Below are 27,044 nucleotides of genomic sequence, written 5' to 3'. Positions count from 1 at the left end.
CCTGACAGTGTTTTGCCATCTTCTAGGCATGGAGCAAGGGTCACTGGGTGTGTGGGGGGGAAGGGGAGGTAATTGTGAATTTCCTGCATTGTGCAGGGGGTTGGCCTAGATGACCCTGGAGGTCCCTTCCAACCCTATGATTCTATGAGTCTTTGGATTCAGAGTTCTTGATAACTGGAGTGTTATATTTGTTTATTTATTTAAGGCATGTATACCCCACCTCTCTGTGTAAATATTGACAGGTCAGCTTACAGAATGTGAGAACACTAAAACAATAACATGTTTTAAACGGGCAGCAAAACCCAGGATATAGTAGCAATAAACAGCATCTTCTTAAAACCTGAGGGAAATACCATTAAACTGCAGCACAACATAAAAACATCTTTTTAAAAGCAGCTAAATTAATTGCAACTGTCCTCTTGCTCACTGCTGCTCTGCATCTTCTGCGGCTGCATACAACTGCCTGTAGTCGAATAATCCAGCCCAACAGAATTCAAAATCCTGGATCTAATCCAGGACTCTCCAGTGAGATCCAACATAGCTAGATTATGCTGGATTGGCATAAAGCCAGCTATTTAGCTGGATAGCAAACCCCAGATTACACACCCTACTCACCATACCTCTTAACCTCAGTAAGGAGCTATGAATCTCTGAGGAAATGAAACAAGCCCAGGAGAATTTATTCAAGATGCAGGGAATAAACGATTTTGAAATTTTGCTCCTATCACTAATACCTGCATCACCAGTCCAGAATTCTATGAGCCTTTAAGGGTCTGAGGAGATCAATTTTTCCATCTTCTGGTTGTTTGTTTTTTTTTGAACTGCTGTCATCATTCTGTGCCTCCTGAAGCCTATTCAGTTCTGGTTTGGTTTTGTGTTTTAATGTGAGAGGACACTTTTTTCCTTGATAAATTTACAAAGTCATATTCTGAATACCTGGCGTGTTGATTTCTACCTTGTATGTAGGTGGCCTGGTTTTGCTGCTTTCATTATTGATATGAATCAACTTTTTCACTATTAGCTATTATGATTTTTTGTGATTTTCAATTAAAGTAGTTTCACCTGCCTTCAGTTTATCACTGTTATAGCATTTAAAGCAAAAAAAGCTAGTACAATCAACATTGGCTAATTAAATCAAATTATTGTGCAGTCCAATATATATAATCTACTATAAAAGTGACTTTGATTTGGCAGAAATATATTAATTTGTGTGCGCTTGGTTCTTTTAGCATTTCTGAGAAAGGAAAGGACAGGCAAATAAAGAGATCTGCTCCACCATCTGTAGTTTGAGAGCTTCTTGCCAATAACACATGTAGCATAAGGATGTTTATTACAGACAAAAATGTTGCAGGGAAAAGACCTATTCACATTTAGTTATGGTATTTAAAAAAAGGAAAAAACCCAGTATCTAGGAACTAGGATGGTTTTTAAAATCCTGAACAACCATTGTCCATACATAACGCTACTATATGTCTCCCACTGTCTTTTGCCATTTTTGATTCAATTTGGAAGGCATAGGTAGGCCCCATTCACACAGCTTTATGTCATGGGACTTGCTTCTCTATGAGCTAAGCTACAAGAGACAAATTACACGAGGAGGAGCACGTGAAGGGAGTCACAATGTTAGTCAGGAAACTGTTCTAAAAGAGATCGGAAGGCTTTGTTAATTTCCCCTCCCTACAGAGCCAGGGAGATTGCTGCTCAGAGGGTTTGTTAATTTCCTCTTTGCTTCTGGAATGCTCAGTCAGTTTCACCTCCCCTTCTAAGAGGCAAAGAGGAAATAGCTTATGGCTAACATTGTGACTCCCTTCATGTGCTTCTCCCAGGGCTGGATCGATGGGGGGTGGCAGGGGGTAGTCTGCCCCTGGTGCCGCCAAAGAGGGGGCACCAGGCACAGCTGCCAGCCACCAGGAGCGTGCCGGTAGCAGCGCGGGCAACTGAGCAGAGGGGGGGAAGCCACCCATGGCATTCACCTGCCCCACAGGACAGGGAGTGCATAGCAAGCCGGCGGTCCCCTCAGTGGGGCAGGCGAATGGCATGGGAGGCCTCCCAGCCGCTCGCACTGCCGCCACCAGCTCCACATCGCACCATGTTCCGGGGCAGCTGGCTTGCTGCGCTGGCAGCACACTCCACCCCTGTGTGATGATGTCACAGAAATGACATCTTCACGCAGCGCTGGGAGAGCGCACACTCTGTGTGCACGGGGTGGGGGGCGGACTTCGGTTGCCCTGGGCGCCGGAAACCCTAAATCCGGCCCTGGCTCCTCCTTGTGTCATTCGTCTCTTGTAGCTTGGCTCTATGAGAGATGCCCTGACACTGCAATGAAGTCTGAATATTGAGACAAGATAGGGGTTATCAGACATTGCAGTCACTTGTACAAGGAATTCAACAACCATGCATAGCAAGAGCACAAGCTACCCACAATCCTTGTGCTATAGGAGGTCTCCATGCCTTGTGAACCAGTGAACTCACATATTTGGTATTCATATAAAGCCTCAGTATGTGTAAGCTTAAATCCTCAAAAATCTAGTGGTCATTTTGCATGTGCCAGGGTACATGCATGATAAATACACGTGCTGTCCTTGTTCCCACCACATAGCAAACATGTATATTGGGAGGATCATAGGTAGCTCACATGGTTGGAAAACTCACAGTACATATTATTATAATGTCTGAAAAGGTCTATAGAGCAGGTCCGTTCAGTTCTGTGTGAACATAAGTCAGATTGCAGTGCTAATGCCATTATGTCAAGGCAAACAAGCAAATGATTTTGTAAAAATTTTAACAAGCCTCTAAAATTCATCATATAAATGAAAGGGATGAGCCCTTGGAAGATTTTTGTTTTGCTCTGCCAGTTTTAAATAACAAATAGGAACTATTATTTTAAAAATGAATATATAGAAACATAAAATAGAAAAGTAAGAGATTTGTAAATCATATTGAGTGTTATCAGCCAATATGATAGCTCACTACAGTATATTCTGAAGACCTTTATTAGTCTAATTTGAAATTGCCCAAGCAGTGGAATTTCTTACACTTTCCCTCAGGGGAGTCTGCAATAGCTTTAAAGAGCTCGCTGTCAGGAGATGTGATCAGACATTTAGCCTAAATTTTGCTCAGATTTCAGCTAGCGCTTCTAAATCCGTCTCTTGGGAATTTACTTTTTAAGCTACATGTAAATTCCCATTACAGTCCTTTAAACACCATTTGGAGATACTAGCTGCAGGGCACAAGGAGAAATATATATGTGACAGAATCTGTGTTCATGTGAACAAAGGTTTCACTGCCACCCTTCCACTCAGATAATCATGTTCATCAAGTCCATGTTCTTCTGAAGTACGTGCCTTGCTTCTGAAGCATTTATACTTTGTGTATATATGTGCATTACTCTCAGACTCTCTTCCTTCCATACATAGGTAACAATTTTCATTTAAACTATGTGATACTCAAGAGTTCTCTTCTCCCCTGATGGCTTGATGTCTTTTTTTAATAGTAGCAGACAGATAGCGGACAAATGCATCTTGGAAAAAACCATTTCTCTGAAAATACCTAGACAAATACCTAGACCATTTCTCTACAAGTTGATTAGCTACGTTACTGAACATATTATCAGATCTCATCTAATGTTTTGTCATTAACACTCTTTCCTAATTTTTCTGGTACTAATCCATTATAGAATGTGTTTTCACTTTTTCCACTTAGCTGCTATACAAAGTTTCTCTGCTGTAGGAAAGCTATGAAGAATTTTCAATCCGATATTGTATTGAACCACTTCAACTAGTACAATATCATCTAAATCCTTTTGATTCCCAACTAGACATCTGAAGAAAACCTGTAAATGGTGGTTCATTATGATAATTTCCTTTGCTATGCTTATATCATGGGAGTGCTCGCAGAAGATCTCCAGTATCTAAGTAAAATATCATGAAAAAAGTTTGTTGAATGCTTCCAGGAAATAATGCCCTGGGATTCTGAACACACCAGGGAAAGTTTCATAGAAACAGGGATGTGTATAAGGCCTATCAGTGTAGTGTTGGGTGCATAGGAATTATATTTATGAATCATTGGTGACATTATTTAATGTGGAGCACAAATCAAACTTGCATACTGCTTGTACTTTGGAATTTATAATTCATAACACTTAAGGCCAAGTTGTACACTTGCCAGCTTATAAACTGTACTGGAGACAATGGGACTAATATTTATTTCTTTTAAATGCTTTTAATCTCATCTTGGAATAAAATAAATCTTGCCCAAAAGTAAAACAATAAATTGATACAATTAGTTTAAAACAGTTAACATGATAAATGAAATACCAACAATAACATTTTCCGCTCTAAAGCAATAGTCAGTAAAATCAGTAGTATAAAATCTTCAGGCAGCAGGTAGGCCATCGAGAATGTACCTAAGATGAGCCATAATTTAAAGCTTGGGGGGTGGGGGGACGCAATGTTTACAGCTGGTACATAAAAGAAAATAAGGTAGGCTTCAGTGGGGTAGGGCATTCCACAATTGGGGAGCCAGCACTAAAAAAGCTCTTTCCCCAGTCACCATTTGGCTGACTTCTGCAAGTGTACACATTGTATATTGCATTGCGTATTCTACCTGGGACTAGTTTTTAAAAGTGCTTGGAAATTTCAAATGGTTCATAATGTGGCAGTTGTTAACATGAGGAAGTTGGTTTGACCACTTAAATCCATCTTGATAAGCCTTCAGGGGTTCTCACTGTACTGTTGGGTCCTGTTTGAAAGGCTCATTTTGACCACTAATACTCTTGATATTTGGGAAGCAAAACATCTCAAGAACCTCTCTCTCAGGTCACCTGCTCTTTTTATAGTTCACATTCAGAATCTCTTTAGGTGACTACACAGGATGGGGCCTTCTCATTAGTATTTCTGAGACTTTAGCACTCCTTGCTTTGTCATGGTCATTTGTTAAGCTGTTCACTTTTTGGAAATTGTTTAAGTCTGTTTTGTTTAGGTAGGCTTTTAATCTTACTTAAATGTTGGTGGTAGCACTCTCCCAGCACCACCTTCTGAAACTTACCTCCAGATAGGACCTGATCTACTGTAAAACAGTGCCTCCCTGTCCCAGCCCCGAAAGGCATGATTGATGGTATCAAAAACCACTGAGAGATCCAGGACAATCAACAGACTTGCATCCCTCTGTCCATATCCTGGTCATCCACCAGGGTGACTAGGGCAGTTTCAGTCCTATAACCAGGCCTAAAACTAGATTGGAAAAGATCCAAACTACCTGGTTCATCCAGGAAACCTTAAAGTTGCCCAGCCACTACTTGTTCAATCAAGAATGGAATATATGAGACTGGTTGATAGTTACTGAGATCTCCAGGGTCGACTTTCTTAGTAATAGACATACCACATCCTGTTTTAAGGCTGCAGTGACCAAACTTTCTCTCAAGGACACATTAACCACCTCTTGACCCAGTCAACCAGCCACCACTACCTCTCAGATTTAAGTAGCTAGGAAGGACAAGGGTCATACAAGCAGATGATAGGCCTCACACCTCCAAGTATCCTGTCTACATCCTCAGAGTGAATAAACTAAGAAGTATCCCAAACAACTGGACAATTGGCAGTCTGGCACCATATGACCCTTTCACTGCTGATGTAGAGACCAAATTGGTATGGATGCAAGAGATTTTGTTTGCTAAGTGTTGAGCAAAATGGTAACAGTGGGCTCCTGAGCAATCCACCTCCTCCTGCATGCCAGATCCCAATAGGCCTCTGGACTAGCTGGACAAGCTCTATTGGCCTACACCGTGAGGATGCAATGGTGGTGAAAAGTATTCTCTCTTTGCTGCCATCATCACTATTAGGTAATTTTTAAAATGAGCTTTCGCCCATGTCATATCAGTTCCATCCCTAGTCTTCCTCAGCTCTAGCCTTTCCCCTTGGTTTTTTTACCATCCACAGACCCTCAGTAAAGCAAGGGGATACCTGAGCTCTAACACTTTGCAGAAGGCTCCTGGGAGCAATTATGCCTATTCATCAGGGCATCAACAGGAACATCAACCATATAAAGAGGAAAATTCCCATGAGTTGTCATATAGCCATTCAGATCCATTTGGTTATAGGTGAAGATAATTTTAATAGATCTCCCAACCCTGCAGAGCCTTGGTATCACTGTGGGTCTAACTCAATCAAATGGAGATCTGTTCATGACAAAGGGACTATCGTCAATTCATCCACCCTCAGATCACATTCATCCTGCCCAAAACAAAATTATCAGAGTGACCTGAACAATATGTAGGACCAGTTACTACCTGAGACAGGCCCATAGTTTGCAGAGGCCATGAAATCATGAGCTGCTCCTGATAAGACAACTTCACCATGAATGTTGAAGCCCCCCAGGACAACCATCCTAGGAGTTCTCAACTGAGTTCTCCCTGAGACCTCCTTTGTTAGCTCAGGCAGGGAAACTGTTAGGCAGCAGAGTGGGCGGGACACAAACAGAGTCCCAGCCCTGTCATTCAGTCCCAGCATTAGATACACAGCTTCAAAACTGGCATATGTTTAGCCATATGTATTTAGTTTGAAAAGGGAAGTGTTTGGGATAGATGGCTTTAGTCAAATATCAAATGTATGAAAAACACTGCTGCTTATTGTGGGAGCCTGGCAAAGACGTACTTGGCAGCCTTTCCTTGCTGTGGTTGTTCTCTACAAACTTAAGTTGCTGGAAAGGTCAGCAGCCAGTGATTGTTTGCCTGCCCTCTGCTCATGGTGGCTTCTAGTCCATCTCAGACATATTGCCTGAATAATTTGCCACAAGAAGAAGCCACAATTTCCCCACCACCAAAAACACCCTAAATGTAGGTTAATGGATGCAATATAAAATTGCACATGTGGTCACAGAAAACCATAGGGATGGATATTTGCCATGAGTAAGAATCATTCACAGTGATGGGTTGAGAGAGCGCAAGGGACACAAAGCGGATGATTGCATGCACTCACCTTAATTTCAGCAAAGAAAAGTGCCAAGAGGCCACTGTGTTTTGTTCCTTCCTGCTCTGGAATAATCTCGTGGCAGCTGCAAGTATTGTTAGTGGGGGAGTGAGCTTTGTTTCTTTGTTACTCTTTATTGGAGTATCAGTCCCTTTGTGTACATTATTTCCTTTTGCCGCTAAACATTCCAATTAACTTCTGCAAAATCTTCTCTATTGTTAGTTCTTTCAAGCATAATTTTATTTCATCAGATTCGAGTTAAAAAATATTGCCCCCCAGTCAGAATGAAGAGGCAGACACCAGAGTTGGGATATAAAGGGCCATTTATTGAATAACGACAGCATAACCACAGCAAGGGCCTAACTAGCAGTACAGGTCAGGCCCTGGGGTCATTCTTGGACCTCCACCTTGACCTGTCTGGATGAGCCCTAGGTGTAAGCCATCCATCATATGGCTGTGCCCTGGCTTGGCCAGGTGACATGGTTCACCCCTGTAAAGCTCCCCCCTGCCACAAAGCTGGGGGAGTACTAGCTTGTCCAGGGGTTTCCCCACATGGGCATCTGTCCTCGCCACTTTGCCAAGAGACAGCCAGCCACTCCTGATAGACCCCAATTCCCCACCAATGGGGATATGCCACAGGTGCTCGCCATCCCACTGCTTCCCCCCCCCCCCGCATCTAACTTGCCACTGCGAAGGCCAAGCCTCTGCTTAGGCCTATATGCCCCACATGTGGCTTAAGGCCATCCTGAGCCCTTGCTGCAGGCCTCTCATTTGCTGACAAGTGAACTCCATCCCCTCAGTAGAGGTGTGCAAATTAAGCCCTGATTTACAAATGGGGTAGCTAAATTCCCAAACCACTCGCTAAGCCTCATAACAGCGGCTCCAATAGCTCGGCCACACTGGAACATGGTTGTCAGCTGGGGCCCCACCTCGTTCACTAAGTGACTTCTGCCTTTTGCTGGTGGTAAATGCGTGGGGACCTTTGCCTATGGGGCACTTGTGCCCAAACTTAAATACTTTGCTGCTGCAAGCCCCCTGTGAGGTGAACTCTCAGCAAAGCAAGCGGGGGCTATTATTTGCTGAGGGTCTTTGCCCCCCATGGCCACTGGTTCTCATAGAGGGGTGGTGCACCAGATGACTACTGTCTGAGCAATCACCTGCATTTGGCCGCTCTGGGGACATGACTTGCAGCCACAGCTGTTGGTGCACTTGATCCCAGAGCATATTGGGGTTAAGGGCCACCTGCATTCTAAACTCCTCATCATATTGCATCCAAGTGGCACCAATGAAATCCAAATACCCCTGGTAAATAATGTCCATATATTGGATTAGAGATACTGCCCTGTAGGGCTGTGCCCAGGCAATTACCCCAGCATATATCAAAAAATCAGGCAGCCAGTTAGCCCAGGTCTGATCAACCCTACGGCGCTTAAGCCACTTCTTATCATGCTCCTCCAGGTCCACTTTATCCTTCTACTCCAGCTCCCTGAAGAGAAAAGTCTCCAAGCAGCGTGGCAGTGTCCCCCCAGGGCAAGGACCTAATTGGCACAAGCCCATAGTTAGCCTCCTAGCCTCCAGGGGCCCGTAAAAGGGAGCCCACTGAGTTCCTTGATTTACAGCTCCTGGTGCCTGCACTGTAACAACAGGACATCCAGCTGCTCTAGGCAGCTGACCCAAGAAGGCTGGCTTCCCCACTGGGCCCACACACCTCTCCCATTCGCAGCCTGTGCTGTACCTGGTTGTGCATATGATGTGCCTGGCTGGGCATACGCCATGCTCTGCTGATCATGCTGGGGCTGGGCAATTCATGAGGGTGCAGAGGCAGCGGCCTGTCCCCCAGGCCCCTATGGCCAAGCTGACCCATTCTGATGCCATGATGACTTACCCTCAGTATATGGAGCCTGTGCTCCATATACTTGACCATTGCTATCCCCACTTGACCACTGCCACCATCAGCTCCCTCAGCTCCTTGTCTTCAGCTCAGATGTCCTCCCCTGTTCCCTCTTATAGCTATGGGCTGTGTCCAGGCCCACTTGCCGCCTCAGGTGGCCCTCCCTAGCCAGGTGAGAGGTGAGATGCATCCTCGAGAGCAGATAAATGAGAGATGACATTGTTAGTAAAGTTGTTATTGGATGAGGCCCCGGCCAGCCTCTGGCATTTTGGGCCTGTGTTAGGGTTGCATACCCCCCCCCGTGCCCGCTCCAGTGCCGCAATCCATCCAATCCAGCAGTTCCTGCCATCTGGGACTCATATTGTTGTCCTCCCCTGTGCCCATATTCCACCTAGGGGCTGGGTGTTTTACGGGTTGTTTCCCCTTTGAAGGGCCAGTGCGCTTCCTAGCAGCCATGCCACTACATGGCTTAACCACTACACCAAACTGGTTTTGCACCGCAGCAATGAAATCTGGCCTTGCCACTTATGTGTGCTAGCCGACTGGCCCATTGGTCTTAACAACTGCACCAAACTAGCCTTGTTCTCAGGCCACCCAAGGGCCTGAACCCCTACCCTGAGGGAGGAGTTGCTGGATTGGGGTTCCTGTCACTGCAGTAGTGATGAAAGCAACTGAGCCCCATGCTTGCTGGGCTGAGTGTTGCTGAGGGTTGGCACTAAAGCTGGGCCAAGAGTTGCTGAGGACTGGGCTGGTGAGGCGGAAAGCCACTGGTGAGCTCAGAAAGCCCAAGTGATTTGGCTCCTGCACTGAACGCAACCTCACACCACACTTGCAGAGCTGCAGCTCAAAGCTGCTTGACTTTCGGGGGGGGCATGCAGACCAAACCTCCTCCCTCTTAGAGCCCCCAAAGAAAGGAAACCAGGAACTAGGCTGCATGAGGAAGAAAACCTAGCCACTGGTCTACTAGAGCTGCGCAGGGTGAATGAAATCCAGAGCAAGCTGGCTCACAGCCACTTGGCCAGCAAGGGGAGGGCAAGGAAAAAACTGCCCTCCCCCCACAGAGCACCTAAATGTCACTCGCTGTGACAGAGCAAGAGGAGTGTGGAGCCATCTGGCTCACTGTTGCTTGGCCAGCAAGGAGGAACCCAAGGGAAAAAACCTCCCCCTTCCCCTCAGACCACCAAATAACTGGATGTCATTGTGTGCTGCTGCCACTGGACACTGGTAGCCACTGAGACTGCTCTGAGTCCTGTTGATGGAGCCGAGGCTGCTGCGCCATGTGGCGCAAAGGAGTCGAGACTGAAAACAGTCCGTCCAAATCCTTCTGCTCACAAGGCCACAACTGTTGGCTGGGTAGGCGGAGCGGCCCTATAAGGCCTCTGTCTCCACCACCCCCATCATACCCAGATGTCCAGGAAAGCCATGTCTACCTCCACCTCCTCTGGGGAGGCAAATCCCGGCCCCTCCAGCCAAACAGCTTTTCCCAAGGCAGGGGAGTGCCGCATTCTGCGTTATATTAGAACTACCTGTTCTAATATATGTATGTACTGCCCACGATAAAGGCTTTATCATCTGATGACTCTTTGAAAAGGAATAAGTAGCCAGCACATAGTTTTTACTAGATTGCATAAATACCATGCAGCTGTTGAAAGAGGTACTGATTCGCCAGCTAAAAAACCACAGGAAAAATGTTGGTTGCCATACTCATTAAGTTTACTATTTTAGAGGAGAAGTCATCAGCTACATCATAATGAATATTAATGACAATAAAAATATATTTGAGATCTTGAGGTCAAGGTTCTGTTGAGAAAATATTTTTAAAAACCTTACCACTACTACCCATCCACATCATAAATCACAAAAATAACAATAAATATAGAATCTTGATTCTGTTTTCTCCTCCCCACACTCTCACTGAACATCAGTCCTAGCAGTGATCAAACTTGCTTTTGCATTTGATTTTGCTATATTTAACAACTAGGGAGAACAGTCTTTTAAACAGCTGAAAGAGTTTTGAATCTTATTATTTAAATTATTTCTATTCCATCTTTTCAAATTTATTTAATATAGTTTTCAGTAAAATAGTATACAGCAAAACAACATGAACATTCTAACAGGCTTAACACTTTGGACAGAAATGAACTGATAAAACTAAATCTTATATCCTCAGTTCAGCAGGAATGGGAAGATGGGCTGAACTGTCCATGGTTCTGAAATTCATTTTCATTCTCTGCCTAGGAGCAGTTGTTATTTCCTGACAGACCATACTTTCTTAATCTCATCTTTCACAACCTGAGAATTTGTGTGTTCTTTAGAGAATTCCAACTCAATTTAAGTATGTGTAGTAGCTATAATACACTTGTACCTTTTTATTTCCCTATATCTTTCACTGTGTTCCCAAACTAAAGTAGTAGTATGACTTGATATATGCACATTCTGTTCTAGGATTTATTCTTTATAACCTGTCACCCCGCAGAGTCTCCTAAGCCTGAGATATGTTTTTGTGCTGTAAGCTAGTGGGGCTGAAGTGAATTAGAATGCCCAGCATTGAGCCTTGAAACAAGGGCTAGATTTTCTTCCAAAGTCCCAAATATCTCACATTGGTACATTCCCGGGTAGTTATCAGCCTGGGAACAACAAAACAATCAATGGCAGCAACTATATAACCCTTTGGGATAGAGATGCCTTTTATAAAGACAATGAGCCTAATCCCATTCTGGTGTGGATAAAGACACCCTAGGGCAGTATGCAGAATCTCAGTTATAGTAGCAAAATTCTATTATGATACCCCCTTAGAAAAATAAAAGGGCAGTGACTGTAACAAAAGATATTATTTTACCAGCTGTGTCATTCTTTGATCTTCTATATTAACAATATCCCAGATTAGACTGAAAGCTACCACATACTTAAATATTTTACTTAAGAGGATTATGAGGTGGCTGTTTTAGAATGTGGCAGTCCTAATCAAACAGACAGAACTTAACTCTACTTCTTCTAATTGCTCTGATTAATTTTGGAGTTATTAATTCCAGCTGAACAAGGTGGTTTTTTTTGCTTATCAATGAAAAATAATATTTCATGGCTAAACCATGGGAAATGAGCCACCATATCTATAACAGTTTCTAAATACAAAGTGTTTTTGAGAATACATTGAACCAGTATAGGCTATTTGGTCTATCTTAGGTCAGTGTTGTCTGTTACAGTTTTTCTGCTACTACTACTATTGGAAGACATTTCTATGAGCAGAAAAGGATTCCATGACCCCACCCCTCCGACTGTAGCCCAAAGTGCTGCATGTAGTTGAAAGGGGACCATTGGGAACAGCATGTTGGGCAAAGTGGGGGTCTGTAGTAGGAAGGGAAATCTGAAATCACCTCACTTCAGTGGAAATTTATTGCGGGATCCAAACTTGTGACTTTCAGCATCTCTCCAGATTCTCTCCTGTGATCTCTGGTAAAATATTTGTGAAAGGCTTTTCTTTGTCTGAAAAACTTCTGGTAGACAAAATGGTCAATTTTGAACCAGATGGACTAATATAAGTTAATGTGGAAGCTCCAGATGTTTATATGCATCCAGTTCAAATTAGTGGTTAAGATTGTCTTTATAGAACTTAGATTCGAATGCCACTCTGGAAAGGAAGTTTTCTGATTTTTGGTCAGTCACACACTCTTGGTCTAATCGACCTCACAAGGATTTTCTTGTGAGGACAAAGTGGAAAGGGGAATTATTTGTTAGCTTCTTTGGGTTTCCACTGGGAATAAAATGAGAATATAATTAAAAAAGATAAATAAAACAGTTTGCTTGCCTTTTCCTGAGAGCATAGAGATGCCAGGGATCTCTTGAATGCCAAAGTAAATTGATCCTGAAAACTTCTGCATGTGCTCTGTCACTATGAATTCCCCCCTACCCGAGTTCTTTTCTTTAAGATGTCCTGTTTGCATTCCACTGATCTCCAAAGTACTAGAAATTTCACAAAATTGCACTGTATTCCTGTATCTTAGAATCCTGCTGCCAAATGCGGACACTGGACAGCGGAATAGGAACCTTCCCTCTCCCAGACTCAGGAAACCGCTCAACTGGACGGCATGTCTCAAAACAAGAACTGGACATAGAAGCTGAAGTTTTGATATTACCCAAGCAAGCTTTTCCTCAGGCTCCTTCTGAGAAAGCCAAAACCCTTGAGCGAGAAGTGCCTTCAACTGCTAATAAAAACCAAGGATCTACTGAAAGCATAATTAGTCATTCAACATCCGATCCCACTATGACTGCAAAAAGTGTACGATCTTTTCAGAGTCGCCTTCCAAAACCATCTTCTGCAGGTAAAATGACAATTATGCTAGAAATTAGGTGTATTTTTGCACCCTGATGTCTGTTCCCATTAGCTACTGACAATGGATACAAGACATGTGAAAGGTACAACAGGAAAGGCTCTTCATGTCACTGTAGAAGGTTAACAAGCTAGTGATCATACTGACATTGAAATAGTGTTACATAAAATACTAATTGTTCTATAAAGAGAGCTCTATATTTACCATGTGCCCCTGCACAAGGCAGGCTGGGTTTATTCTGCAACTGAAAACAAGAGGCTCCAGAAATGTCAGAACTGCGATCCTGAACAGCTTTAAATATGAAAAGGGGTCTATATAAAGAGAGTCAACACTACTGGATTCTAGCCTTAGTAAAATAAATGTATCCATGGCTGTAAAGCATCCTAATATTGCCATAATTTGAAACACTATCCCTTAAATGCACTGAGCAGGTGGTACATACTTTTGTCACAACAAGTGTGACCCATATCTACTGCAGCATTTATGTCAAAAAATGCAGCGCCTTCCATGCTACATGAATGGCTCAATCCTGATCTCCTACGATTTCAGTTACTATTCATGAGATTGTTGGGAAGCATCATTCATTCTTCTTGGAAATGTGTATATCATAGCGACACAAATCGTCATGGATATCTTTCTTTTCCCTGGCCAGTAAAATTATACTGTGTGCAGAGGCCTAGTAGTTTTTATGCTTGATGGCCCATATTTAACTGTGGCCGTTTTCACATGTCTTACCGGCTCCGGTACATTGAGCAAAGCTCCTGCAAGGACAGCATCTTCTTGGTGCGATTCTGCGCGAGAACCGGGAAATCGCGCCAGGAAGACACTGTCCTTGCGGGAGCTTTGCGTGACATACCAGAGCTGGTAAGACGTGTGAAAACGGCCACAGTTAAATATGGGCCATCAAGCATAAAAACTACTAGGCCTCTGCACACAGTATAATTTTACTGGCCAGGGAAAAGAAAGATATCCATGACGATTTGTGTCGCTATGATATACACATTTCCAAGAAGAATGAATGATGCTTCCCAACAATCTCATGAATAGTAACTGAAATCGTAGGAGATCAGGATTGAGCCATTCATGTAGCATGGAAGGCGCTGCATTTTTTGACATAAATGCTGCAGTAGATATGGGTCACACTTGTTGTGACAAAAGTATGTACCACCTGCTCAGTGCATTTAAGGGATAGTGTTTCAAATTATGGCAATATTAGGATGCTTTACAGCCATGGATACATTTATTTTACTAAGGCTAGAATCCAGTAGTATGGCAAACCATGTGCACACAGTCTGAAACCATTATTGGCTGAAGGAGGTGTGGTATTATCTTTAGACATTTATTCAGAGTGCATATCTGTGAAGTACAATGACAGCACATTGGTTCTTATTCAGTTCCAACAATATTTTCACACTTGAAGCCATTGCTGACACCATGAAACAAAACATAAAGCTTGAAAGACACCAAACAATAAATGTAAGACTTTAATATATACGAGCACCAAAAAGCATCACAGTTCTCAGCAGCATAAAATGCCACAAGTAACTAGAGAGTATGTATAAAACATATAAGTCAACAAGTCACCGTGAAACAAAAGGAGTGCACCAAGGCCTCAGTTCTTCCATCTGCTATTCTTTTGAATACTTTTGCATATGCATATCAATTTTGTACAAATCCAATGCACAAAGTTATTCACATGGAGAATTACAGGATTCAGGATTGAAAATGTGCACGATGTTTGTAACTTGAGTGGCATGTACCTTTGTTAACTTGTTGCCTTTTTTCTCTGTCCATGCTCATTTCCATGAAGAGTATGCTAAGCAGCTAGGGTGTAACTCCACCTGACTGCTCCCTCTTTCTTTGTCATCCATCGCCTCACTCAGTGACAGCGTGGATTGACTGAAGGACTAAGAGATGGGAGCAAAGAACTTATGGTTTCCCCAAGCCTCAGTCCCTTTGCCTAAGTCACCAGCAGAAAAATGGAAGCAGAATTTGGCTGAAAACTTGAGAGCTAGAGAGATGGTGAGATGCTTGCTTGCCAGCTTTTTTATTCTGCCCTATGCTTTCTCCAAAGCAGCATCCATGTAGTTCATGGGGTTTACCCAAGGCACAAGCTCAAGGCCACACCCCCAGTCTTAAGTATGATATGCCCCCAGACCATTCTCTGAACTTTATTCCACACTAGATATCTCATTTCCTCAAGCAGTCACCATGTTTTTGGTTGTAGAAAGCCAAACCCCAAGCCACCAATTCCTGGAGCTGCTGCTTATGGAATAAAGAGTTTAAGGATGAAATCAAGGCTATCCTCCCTTTTACCTGCCCATCAGTTCTTCCTCAAAGCAATGGTAGTAGGTAGCTGCGAAAAGCCCTATGACACCTCCATCTCTAACCAATCAAGTTATAATCACCCCAGATGTTCAGCATACTCAAGAGAGTTATGCTGGAGGGAGGGAGGGAGAGAGAGAGACTGGTTCCATTCTATCCTGAAGGCTAAGGAAAACTAATTATAATTGGAGTTTACACATAAAGAGCTCACAAACCAGGTCAGAAAAAACTAGCTGCAAAGGAGCAGGCAAAAATGAACTTCTATAATCTCAGCAAGAAAAGCAGAAATATTTCTGAATTTGGTTGGAGAAAGGGCAAGAGAATAACTCCAAACAGACTTAATTATGTTCCTCTTCAGTTACCTAAATTTAAATAAGACTCCTAGCACTCAACTTCATTGTATAGATTTTATTTATTAGTCTATCTAGTATATTTTTATCCTGCCCTTTCTCCTAGGAGTCCATTTGTTGCTTAAAACATAGAGTCCTGAGCTTTGCATAGAGAGTAATATGTAAAAATTCCACTGTCCAATAGCAATTGGTTTGACTTGGAACAGCAAATCACAGTTTTGTGCTCTATTTCCTGTCAATTGAATGGAAATAGTCCTCTTGGGAAAATGAGTAGCATAAGGTCAGCATTCCCGTTATCCATTCTGAAAGGAGCGGAGGGTGTCCAATTAAGCTAATATAATCTAATTATCTGTGGAGATCTCAATGGAAACTGCCTATGCAGTATTTGAGACCGCAAATTGATTAAAAGTAGGATATTGTAATACAACAATTAAAATAAAACCTCCAATCCCTAAATGTAATAATTCGGCCCTTCACTATGTCATTTTTGGGTAATAGCACCAAGACGTACTCTTGTGGTCAGACCAAGGTTGGCAAATCACAGCCCCACAATGAAATAGCTAAACTTTGAACTAATTTGTCCAGAGAACAGCCTAGAAATTATATGAAGGTTTTGTTCAGTGACTGGCCATGTAAATATCTCAGGTAATCTGATTCACCATTTAGGAAGCCAGTCAGCTGTTTCTCTAGTCCAGAAATTAAGCGACTCCTAAAATGAGATGGAAATCATGAAGACAAAGTAAATTTGCATAGGTATTGCTACTTCAATTGAAATGAGTTGCGAATTGGGCTTCCTAAGCTCTGCATATGGAAAAAAAACCTGCTATAGAATGGTACAAATGTGTTGAGGCTGCCTAATTACATGGCAAAATCCCATCTCACCTCCCACATTTATGTGAGATATTCAGTTAAACCCTATTGCAGGGCTACCAAATAGTGTTTTGCTAATGTGTCAATATTTAAATTGAGTAGAGGAACAAATAGGCAGCATTAAAGATTCTTGAGAGTTTATGAGAAGACTTCTAATTAAACATGTTGAAATTTAGTTGATTTAACAATATTCCCAATGCAGTTTTGCAGTTGTTATAATGGAATGCAAACACACATTGTACGCTTCATTGGAAACTCCCCTGCTCATTTCAAATCAAAGCTAAAGAAAGGATATATTTTTTAATTCACATTATTTTGAAATGAGTGTATTGTTAATTAATGGCACAACTAAGGGAGATTCAGAAGAGAAATCTTAGTTATAGATTATATGCTACATGCTTGGATAGCCACATGTGTGACCTCAGTTCAGCAGTGTGCTATAGAGTAGACTCCATGATTAAACACTGTCATTATAACAAATTGAATAGAAACTGCAAGCACTGAATTGCTTCATAAGAAGTCAGGAGCAGTAAGATTGTCCCGATCTTAATGCTAATATTCACTGCACCAGCCTTCAAGGGTTTGTTTCTTAATTAAATTGTCGTGAAGGGATGTAAAAAAGTAGTATACAGTAGATTGGGAGGTCAGCTTTCTCATTCTTAAATTTTATCATCTGACCCATCTCTTACACGCATACGCGCATGCGCACCTTCAGCTATCCTACAAAGTATAGTGAATTCCCTTGTCTTCTGTTCAACACACTGCTAGCTCAGAAAACAAATCATTGCAATCATTTGCAATCATTTATGGCAGATATTGTTCTTCTAGTCGGCAGATATTGTTCTTCTAGTCTGCCATTTTATATTCTTTGGCCTTTTCTTCTCAATTAGAAGACCTAGGCCTAGCTGTAGCTCCAGTTCTTGCCAACCCAACACATCAGGAACTAAAAGGAATAGTTGGAAGTGAGTCAAAGGTTTCCAGAGGGCTTCCGATCTTAAACACAAAGTGTGGCAGGGCTGACATTTTGCCTGCAGGCATGAAGGGTCTTAGAGTCAACACTGTTTCTACACCAACTTTTGTAAAGCTGTAAAAAAACAGTGTATTGAAACTGCATGTGTTCCTGTAAAGTGAAAATTAGTTTAGTATTTGGTCTTTGTTATTTAAGAAAAAAGTCTGACAGAGGCTGGGACCCAAAGAGCATTCTGGGTGGTATCCCATGGAGAATTTCCATGGATGGAGGGGGGATGATTTTCACCATCCCCCCTCAATGGCATACATTCAATTCCCCCTTCATGTTATTACTCATGAGAAGTGAGTCTGGGGACATTTGTGCTGCAGCAGGTAGGGAGAGGCAAGGAAGTCAAACTCAGTAGATGGAAATCCCTTCACGGAACCATGGGGTCTAAGCCATTATGTGTGAGGTGAGCTTTATGATTTGCTTTCCCAACTTTTTCCTAACATTTTACTGTTGGAGAAATAATGGATCTTCTGTGTGACAGAAAGTTTAGCCATTAGAAACCTTTTCTAGTATTTCCAGTGACATGGATCTGAGTGTTCCTCTGTGATCTTTTCAGGTCACTTTTGACTCTTCTCCTCTTTTGCCCTTTTCTGTTCTCAGTGGATTTACCCTCCCTCCATTTATCATACAACAGTTTAAATATTGTATTATAACATACTGAATAAATCTCACCCCTGAAAGGAGGACACTGGATAGGATTGCATAAAGATTTCCATGGACAGAAGGAATTTCCATCCACGGAGCTTGACATGGTGGCCTCTTCCTGTTGTAGCCTGAATGCCCTCTCAATGCCGCTTGGGGAAGGGGACTGTAGTTGTAAGGGGGAGTTGCAATAGGAGGGGGAAGCAGTGAAAGTTGTTTCACCTTCTTCCCAAGCAAATTCTCCATGGAATCCAAGCCAGTTTATTCAGCACATGAACCTGATCCCTTTATGGAAATGGAATGAAATACGTTTCCCCCACATCTAAAGATTTTCTTTTTTCTTTCTTAAATCCAGGACTAATGACTTCTATGAAAATAAGTAGACAAGAGGATAACTCTCTTAATTCTTCACCATTAGTGCATTCAGAAAAAGAAAAAGCTGGCAACAACAAGAAGATATTTCCAGACTGGACTAGCAAAAAAGCTATTAAAAACAAGGTATAAATGAAAAAGCACCGTTTCAGGCAGTAGCATTTAATTCCCACAGTTGTACCCCACCTATCAAGGAGCTCGGGTTGGCATACATGGATCTCCACTTTTCCGGTTTATCCTCACTACAATCCTGTGAAGGAGAACTTGAGTATGATTAGCCCAAGGTCATCAAGTCAGTTTCATAGTAGAATTTGGCATTCTTTACTTACCAGAGATGAAGAGGAGATGGCTAGCTGGAGTAGCCTGTCTGTCACCAGCTTATGTACAGCAGAGTGCAGCCCCTCCATGCCAGTGGACATGTAGCTGGGCAGTGTTCACTTCAGGTGCCAGGCCCATTAAAGCCAGGTCTGCCCTAGAGGCCAGTGACATACCCAACAGGGTAGAGTGAAGGAGGACTAGCATGGGACATCTCTGAACCTTAAAGTACCAGCATCAGCTAGCATGGGGGGGGGGAAGCAATAGCTCCTGCCAATTAACGCAGGAAAGCAGGAAGAGGAAGCACACCTGACGAAAGGTCATGGACTCAGGATTGAGAGGCCAGGCAAACTTTCCTGCCAGCTTACTGGCACACAGGAGGGCAGTAGAGAGTGAATAGGAAGATCTAATGTGCTCTTAATTCTTCTACAGTCCAAGGCCTGTGGAGGTTCCATGAATGGCACGTTGGCCCCAAGAAATTCTGACAGGGTTGTTAATTGCTTAATGTTTGCAGTCAGTTATATGTGCTTTTCCTTTTGATTTTCAGGTTTTACAAATAATTGGTTTGTTGTTGAAGGTTCCACAGTTAGTTTGCAGGTACATTGTGGCGTATGATCTATCTCTTTAAGAGATGAGGTTTTTCTCTCCCCCCTCCTCCAAAATTTCTTTCGAGGGATCTAGATTTGTTTCCTGCTTTCTTTTTTGTTGACTTATTTTACATTTTTTCCTTATGCTGTAACTTTGAAGAAAAGTGAGCTAAATGCCAGAAAGTCTGAGGGCCAAATGTAACTTATAACATATGGAATATTTCAATATTTTATTTGAGTGCAGCTGTAGTATGTTTTTTTACAACTGAAGGTTGATAGATCCCAAACAATGGAACATTATTCATCAAAAGACAGAGGAATTTTATAGATTAAAGAATTTTAAAGATGGCAAAAAATAGAAAATAATCCCCATTTCATCTTGGGCCCATCAGAAATGAATTCCAATAATAAAAAAAGTTTCTTTAAACAAGTACAAATAAAACACATTGAGGAAGGAATCCTATGCAGGGTCTACTCTCAATTAAGTCCCATTTTATTCAATAATGCTTACTCAAAGGAAAGTGTTCTTAGGGTAGCAGCCTGAGAGGCACTTCACATATCTTCTGTTTCATGTCTATTTTCATTTATTTAGTATGTATTTGTAAAATTTCTATGCTGCCACTCTAGGGAACCTGCCTAAGGCATCTAAAGTGGTAATATTCTTACCATTTGAAGTAAATTGCTTAAAATCAATTTGAACCATGCATCCTAGTTGTATATGAAATCAACAAACAGGTGCAACTTTCTTAGAATCTAAGCCCCCCACCCCATCCCATTCAGTTTGGTGGGGGGAGGTAGAGAGGCAACAATTGTTTCCTTGATAATGTCCAGTTCTGCTCTGAAAATATTAATCATATGAATAGTCCAATGGAAAATACGCTCAACAACACTGTGCATTTTTAGTTTGGAGACTTCCACAAATTCAGGGCTAACATGGCTTTAAAGGTTACAGTTTTTGTAAAGACTCACTGCCAGTAGGCTTAAGGATATTACAGAACTACTTAAATGCTATGTTGTAATTGAAATATGGACTTGAATTTATGTACGCTCAGGCTGAACACTTAGGTCTGATAGAGTCTGAATTCAGCCACTGCAATAAAGTTCAATTAATTTGAGATTTGCCATGATGGGCACAAATGCTGTTTGTTTGTAATGCCCTTACTGCTTCCCTCTGCCATCTCACCTTGCAGAAGCTTTGGAACTTGAGAAGCCTTAAACTAAATGCCAATTCCCCCTGACATCCAAATGCAAGAGCCTGAGTGAGTTGAACTTTGCCTCCCTCAAAATAGAAGTCTAAATTAGGTTTAAATGACAGGTTTACAAATCCAGCTGGTGTGGGACAACAATTCACTCATTGCCTGTATTTATAAAAAGAAATTGGAATTTAATTTGAGTTTTTTTAAAAAAACACACAGACACATAGAAGTCTTAACAAGTGAGGCAAACACATGGGTACCCAACAAACTGTTTGTTCCCATCGTGACAAAATCTCAGTTTAAATGCAACTTGTTGTGATGTCTGAATGCCACCTAGGTGCAAAAAGAGAGACAGACAAAATGACTTGCTTATTGGATTACCTATTGAACTCCACTTTATTTGTGTTCAATCAAGCATTTTCTCTTATGAGTAAGGGATTTGGGTTTGTTGATGTTTTGCACAGGACAGGGCACTGAGAGTCTGCACTTACTCTGCTAGCAGCAGCAGCGATACTGAAACAGAGTTGGAGTATGAAACAAATGATTTTGGAAATGGTGGAGAAAAGTTGGTAGAGTTAATGAAGAACAATAAACAAGGTAATTCAGAATTTGGCAGCTGCTTTTGTCTCTTTCCGTGTGACTATGTCTGTCTTGTTTTTTCATTACTTATCAAACCTCATTTTCCAGTATGTGCTTTTTACTATATATGTACTTCAATTTTTGTTTCTTACATTAAGCTCATCACTAGATCCCTACCTGTTACATTTCTTTTACTCATAAATCCCTGTGGTATAACTAAAGAACCCACCAGTGGGATTATTTCTTCAATAAAGCAGAGAGATATAACTATAACTTTTTATATATAATTGTATACTTTGGTAATTCAAAATAACCCAATGAGCAATGAACACAGTTTCTTAACCTCCATATTGCTATGGCACTGCTTTCCCTGCTACAGTTAAGCTTTCTCAGGTTTCTGCAGCCACTTCCCCTCATTTCTGTAGATTGTTCACACATGCTGGTTGTAAAAGAAATGCATTATCATGGTGATTTCTGCACTTAAAATTGTGTTGGCATGAGTGAGGAATCAACATTTTCACAGATTTGTAGGAATTCTCTTTCAGTACAAAGACTTGAGCCAATGCTGACAGTATCTTTTCTCTAGAAAAACTATTTTGAAGCCATGAGCAATCTGCCGAACGTTGATCCATTTCCAACATAGCACTAATCATTAGGAAAGTGCATTTGGAAGTTAGTTCATCAAAATCCAAAGGGGCCAATCTCTGTTCTTTAATACATTTAATATACTGAATCTGATTGTTAGAAGTAACATAAATCTTCGTAAGAATACAATTATTCTGGCACATTGCTGTCTGCTTTTCATAGTTGTGCAAGACAAAGACCACAAGGGCAGAAGGTGAATCAGCAGACAATCTAGCTGAAATGAGTGACTTGCACTGGGAGAAGTGAGGAGGTGTTCCTGCTAAAATTGATCACTCCATGACATGTTTGTGTGCACACTATCTACCAATCATTACACTGTCCCCACTCAGTTGTGAAAAGCTTTCTTGATTCTATATAAACAGAAGTAGGTCCTCATTTCTTGTTTTTCCATTTTGTCCTTTGAGTCACATTTGCTTAGAGTAAGCTTTTTTATACTGTCTGAATGCTGATATTGGAGACAGGGGTAGGACTAGGAGTAGAGAGTACATCCCACCCTGCAACAGGTGAAAGAGGCAAACATTTTGCATATATCTTCTAGATTGGAAGACAACAATAGGGGTAGACACAGAGACAATTTTCCACCTGAAGGGAAAAGAGACAGACATGTTGTTTGTATCCTCTGGAGGACAGGCAGGCTGCTGCAGGCTGTGGGGCATAGAGGTAAATTCACTCCCTCTATAAATGACAAGGCCAAATCAAATGAAACCAGAGATTGTGATGAAACATCAGAACCCTCTCTGTTTGAGGTTTCAGAGATGAGAATAAAGTGTATGATATTTCTCAGTATTTTTAATTTTATTGGTAGCACACTTTCTATCATCACCACTGTCCTGGGATTGTGAGAATGAAGATGAGTAAGCTTTTTATTGCTGGACCAAAGAGAGGGGGCGGGCGTCTCTCTTTAAATAAAAACAAGGGAAAATAAATCATGTCTCTTTGCTGAGTTTGCTTGACTGATTTCAGCATTTTTCTTCCAACCCATGAAAAGTCTTCCTACCCTCCCACCAAAGATGAAGTTGACCGGCAAACCAAAATAAGGCAGAAGAGGCAGACAGGTTTTCTCCTTTCCTCCACATATTTTGTTAAATATGCCTCCATATTCTGTTACATTTTTATGTCACTTTTCTCTAAAGTGCTCATGGTGACATACATGGGTTTCCTCTTTCTTTATTGTATCCTCACAAGAACCCTGTGAGTAAGCTAGGCTGAGATGAAATGATTGCTCAGTGGGCACCCAGTGGTGACTAGAACCCTGGTGTCCACAGTCCTAATCTGGATTAAAATCATCAGAGGCTCAAAGATAGAGCATTAGAGAAAGCCCCCCTAAAAAGAAGTGATGCTCTGTTACTTTGCACCACAGTAGGCTTTTGAGATCCAACTGGACACCATGGTATTGACAACAAGTAGCATCGAGTGTTCTAGAATTTCTAGAATCAGTCTCCCAGTTTCCTTGATTGGGCAGAAGAGAATATGGGGTCTTTTCTAATGAGTAAGGGGTACCTGGACTAAGAAGGTCTTTGGCAAGTCCATAGCAGCAACCTTTATTGGCATTACATCCATGTTAATGGCAAGTCAAAGGTCATAACTGGAATTTCAGTGGTGTACAGAATATTGACTAGCCTACATGGATTGGTTTGAACTTAAGGAGACTGTTTTCAAAGAAAAGAAAAAAACCAGGAACCAATGCAGTTAAAATAGAAAAACCTCCTTTTAAGATTCTGCCGTGATTAAATTATGACTCTTGAAATGTTTCTGAAATCAATGTTCTGATATGTGAAGACTTTGTTATTTAGGTAACAGTAAAACTTACTTGCCAGACTCTGATATTCTCATGCACAGAAAGAAGCTGCACATTTGTTGTGGTAATGGATCGGTTCCTGTATAAATTCTGCCCGCCATTTAAATGTTACAGATGAGTGAGTGAGGTGAGGTGGGTGAGGTTTTAGGCTGAATTGGTGGCTTCCTTAAGGACTGTAGAGACAGTATCTGAACTATAGCCTTCCTAGTGTGTAGCTGAGTCTTTTAGTCGATTATGCATTGTCATAATCTCTCAAACCAATGCAGAAACATTTTTTTTGCCTAGCTGGTCAAATATTTTTGCTATTCCACAAATCCTCATACCCTACATGAAGTATGTATACGTCAGATTAGAGATGCTTTTGAAGTAGATGCAAGCATAACTTAAAGATGGCCAATATCTCTCATTCTAATTCATTCTTATTCAGTGGGCTGAATCTTTACCTCATGTTCTACTCTACTTGTCTTTAGTTCTCCTTGAGAATTTCTAAAATTTTATATTAGAACTGGTACATGTGCAGATGACCACCATTATAATCTTTTCTCTTTTGTTGTTGTTCTCCATACAGGTTTTATCATACAGATGCATGCAGGAATTGATTGAAGCACTGTGCAAAAAGGATTGCTTTTTGTACTGTGGTTTTTAACCAGTGCTCATAAGGCACTTGTAAATTGGTAACCTGTATTGAGAAAAGGGGGGAGGGAAGAAGCATGAACTGAAAATGGCAGCAAACTTAAGCATGTACAAAATGGGAAACAAAGTTCAAGAACTTTTTTAAAAAGCAAACCACTGATTGACAACTAGTTCCTTACTTCAGTTCTGGTCTGCAAACAAGAGGGTGTAATCCAGAACTCCAGAGTCTAGGGAGATGTTTATAGGCCAACTACATTTCAGTCTTCTGACAATAGCCCTGCAAGCTCCCCATCCAAGATAATCGTTCTTTATAGCAGGCTCCTTGTAAGGACAGGGCTCCTGGTGCCAGTGCTCACTTGACCTCCTGTCAGCCCCTCACTTCTATTCCATCAACTGGAGCAGAAGAAGGAAATTAGAGTGTGGTGCTGTTCTGTTTCCTTTTTCTTTCTCGGTCTCTCTAGCCCAGCAGCTTGTCTTTGCAATTAAGAGCAAGAAAAGAAGCCAAGGCAGTGAGGAAATGGAAACAAAACAGCCTTTCCTTTTCCTTCTCTGGCTGCTGAAGTTAATGTGATGAGCTGCTGAGAGGATGAGGGAGCACTGGTGGCCACATCTTTCTCCTTTTAGGGAAGATGAGACAAGGAGTGAAGGCCAGAGATGGCCAGAGAACACCTTTATGGCCCCAAGTGAAGCAAGTACTTGAAGGGCTGTCATAAAGAGGATGGCATGAAGTTGTTACCATTGCCCCTGAAGGTCAGACCAGAACCAACAAATTGAAATTAAATCAAAAGAGTTTTCAGCTAAACATTAGGAAGAACTTCCTGACGGAGTGGTCCCTCAGTGGAACAGGCTTCCTTGGGAGGTGGTGGGCTCTCCTTCTTTGGAGATTTTTAAATAGAGACTGGATGGCCATCTGACAGCAATGCTGATTCTGTGAACTTAGGCAGATCATGAGAGAGCGGCAGGAAGGGTTACATAAGTATTTAGTTCTCGTGGCCCCTTCTTACATGCCCAGTGTAATGCCAATCGCCGCTTTGCGGTCAGGTAGCAGTTTTCCCCAGGCCAATTTTAGCTAGGAATCCTGATGGTGTTTTGCTATCTTCGGGGCATGGAGCAGGGGCCACTGGATGTGGGGGGGGGAGGGGTAGTTGTAAACTTCCTGTACTATGCAAGGGGTTGGACTAGATGGCCCTGGAGGTCCCTTCCACTCCTATGATTCTATAATTCTATGATTCTAAGACTGAGAGCTGCAATATGACTTTGTACATAAGATGGCTCATTTGGAAGTGTCTATGTAGGATCATATTGACAAGCCTGACTCACCCAAGTCTGTAGCATCATTTTAATTGACAAGCTCTCTTGTCCTTTCTCAATATCTCACATGTTTATGAGAGATGAAGCAGGAGGAGAAGCACACTTAGCAGTAATGCTGCAATCCTAAGAATACTTTCCTAGGAGTAAGACCCATTGCATAAAATATGGCTTACTTCTGAGTAGATCTGTTTAGTATTGCTCCCTAACAGTACAGTCCTAAACAGAGTTGCACCCTAATCACTGGGCTTAGAAGCATGTAACCCTGTTAGGATTGCACTATATGTCTCATTGATTTCATGGTACCTACTTCTAAAAACAGCATTCATAGGGTTAATCTGCAAACATGCTCAATTTTGCCCATTGACAAAATCAGAATTTCAAAATTAATCCTAGTAATTATTACTATAAAGTTGTAACTTGCACAGTTAGGAAAACTCAAATTCAGATAACCACAATTTAAATATATATAAACATTATCACCTGTTATAAGTGGTAAACATAATATTAATAATAATAACATTCGATTTATATACCGCCCTTCAGGACAACTTAATGCCCACTCAGAGTGGTTTACAAAGTATGTCATTATTGTCCCCACAACAAAACACCCTGTGAGGTGGGTGGGGCTGAGAGAGCTCCAGAGAACTGTGACTAGCCCGAGGTCACCCAGCTGGCTGCAAGGGGAGGAGTGGGGAATCAAACCCGGCTCTCCAGATTAGAGTCCCACGCTCTTAACCACTACACCAAACTGGCTCACCAAACATGACTGTTTTAATTATTTTCAGCAAATTAGAATGTTTTATATCAAACTATTGCGTAAGAAAGGCAGTGTGAAATGCAAGATGGCCTTGAGAAAGCATAGCCTCAACAATCTGTCCGGCTGTTACATAAGGATTTAAAGTTAACAAGACGAGAAGCTTGAAATGTAATTAGCAAAAATGAAAGAGTGTTTAAAACTAGAAGCTAGACAAGTGTTCAAGGTATGTAGGGCAGATGAGCTACTTTGATTAAGATGTACATTTAAGCTAAACTAATGTTCAAAACTCTATATTAAAGTAAAATTAGCAATTTCATTTCAAGCAAGGAAATTACCTACTGCCAAAAATGGGAACGCTTATCTCATATAATTTCCTTCCCCCCCTCTTTTAAAAGCATGAAGCATTTGTTTGAATTCTAACCCAGTATCTCCTTGCTCTGTGAGTTTAACAGTGCAGTCCTA

The 27,044-nt window shown here is 41.7% G+C and overlaps 1 protein-coding gene across 1 annotated transcript in view; it reads left to right on the top strand.

Moving 5' to 3' along the window:
- The window catches only part of NCKAP5 (NCK associated protein 5), a 526,585-nt gene that overhangs the window by 444,619 nt on the left and 54,922 nt on the right, over positions 1 to 27,044 (top strand). Inside the window, exons 15-17 of the mRNA XM_054970102.1 lie at positions 12,858 to 13,175; positions 18,745 to 18,887; positions 21,324 to 21,456. Coding sequence (XP_054826077.1) covers positions 12,858 to 13,175; positions 18,745 to 18,887; positions 21,324 to 21,456 — 594 coding nt within the window. The remainder of the gene's footprint in view (positions 1 to 12,857; positions 13,176 to 18,744; positions 18,888 to 21,323; positions 21,457 to 27,044) is intronic.

Source organism: Eublepharis macularius, chromosome 2, assembly GCF_028583425.1.
Source record: "Eublepharis macularius isolate TG4126 chromosome 2, MPM_Emac_v1.0, whole genome shotgun sequence".
NCBI classification, from domain to species: Eukaryota; Metazoa; Chordata; class Lepidosauria; order Squamata; family Eublepharidae; genus Eublepharis; species Eublepharis macularius.
The sequence above is the reverse complement of the archived record's forward strand: the minus strand, read 5'-3'. Positions and strand labels throughout refer to the sequence as shown.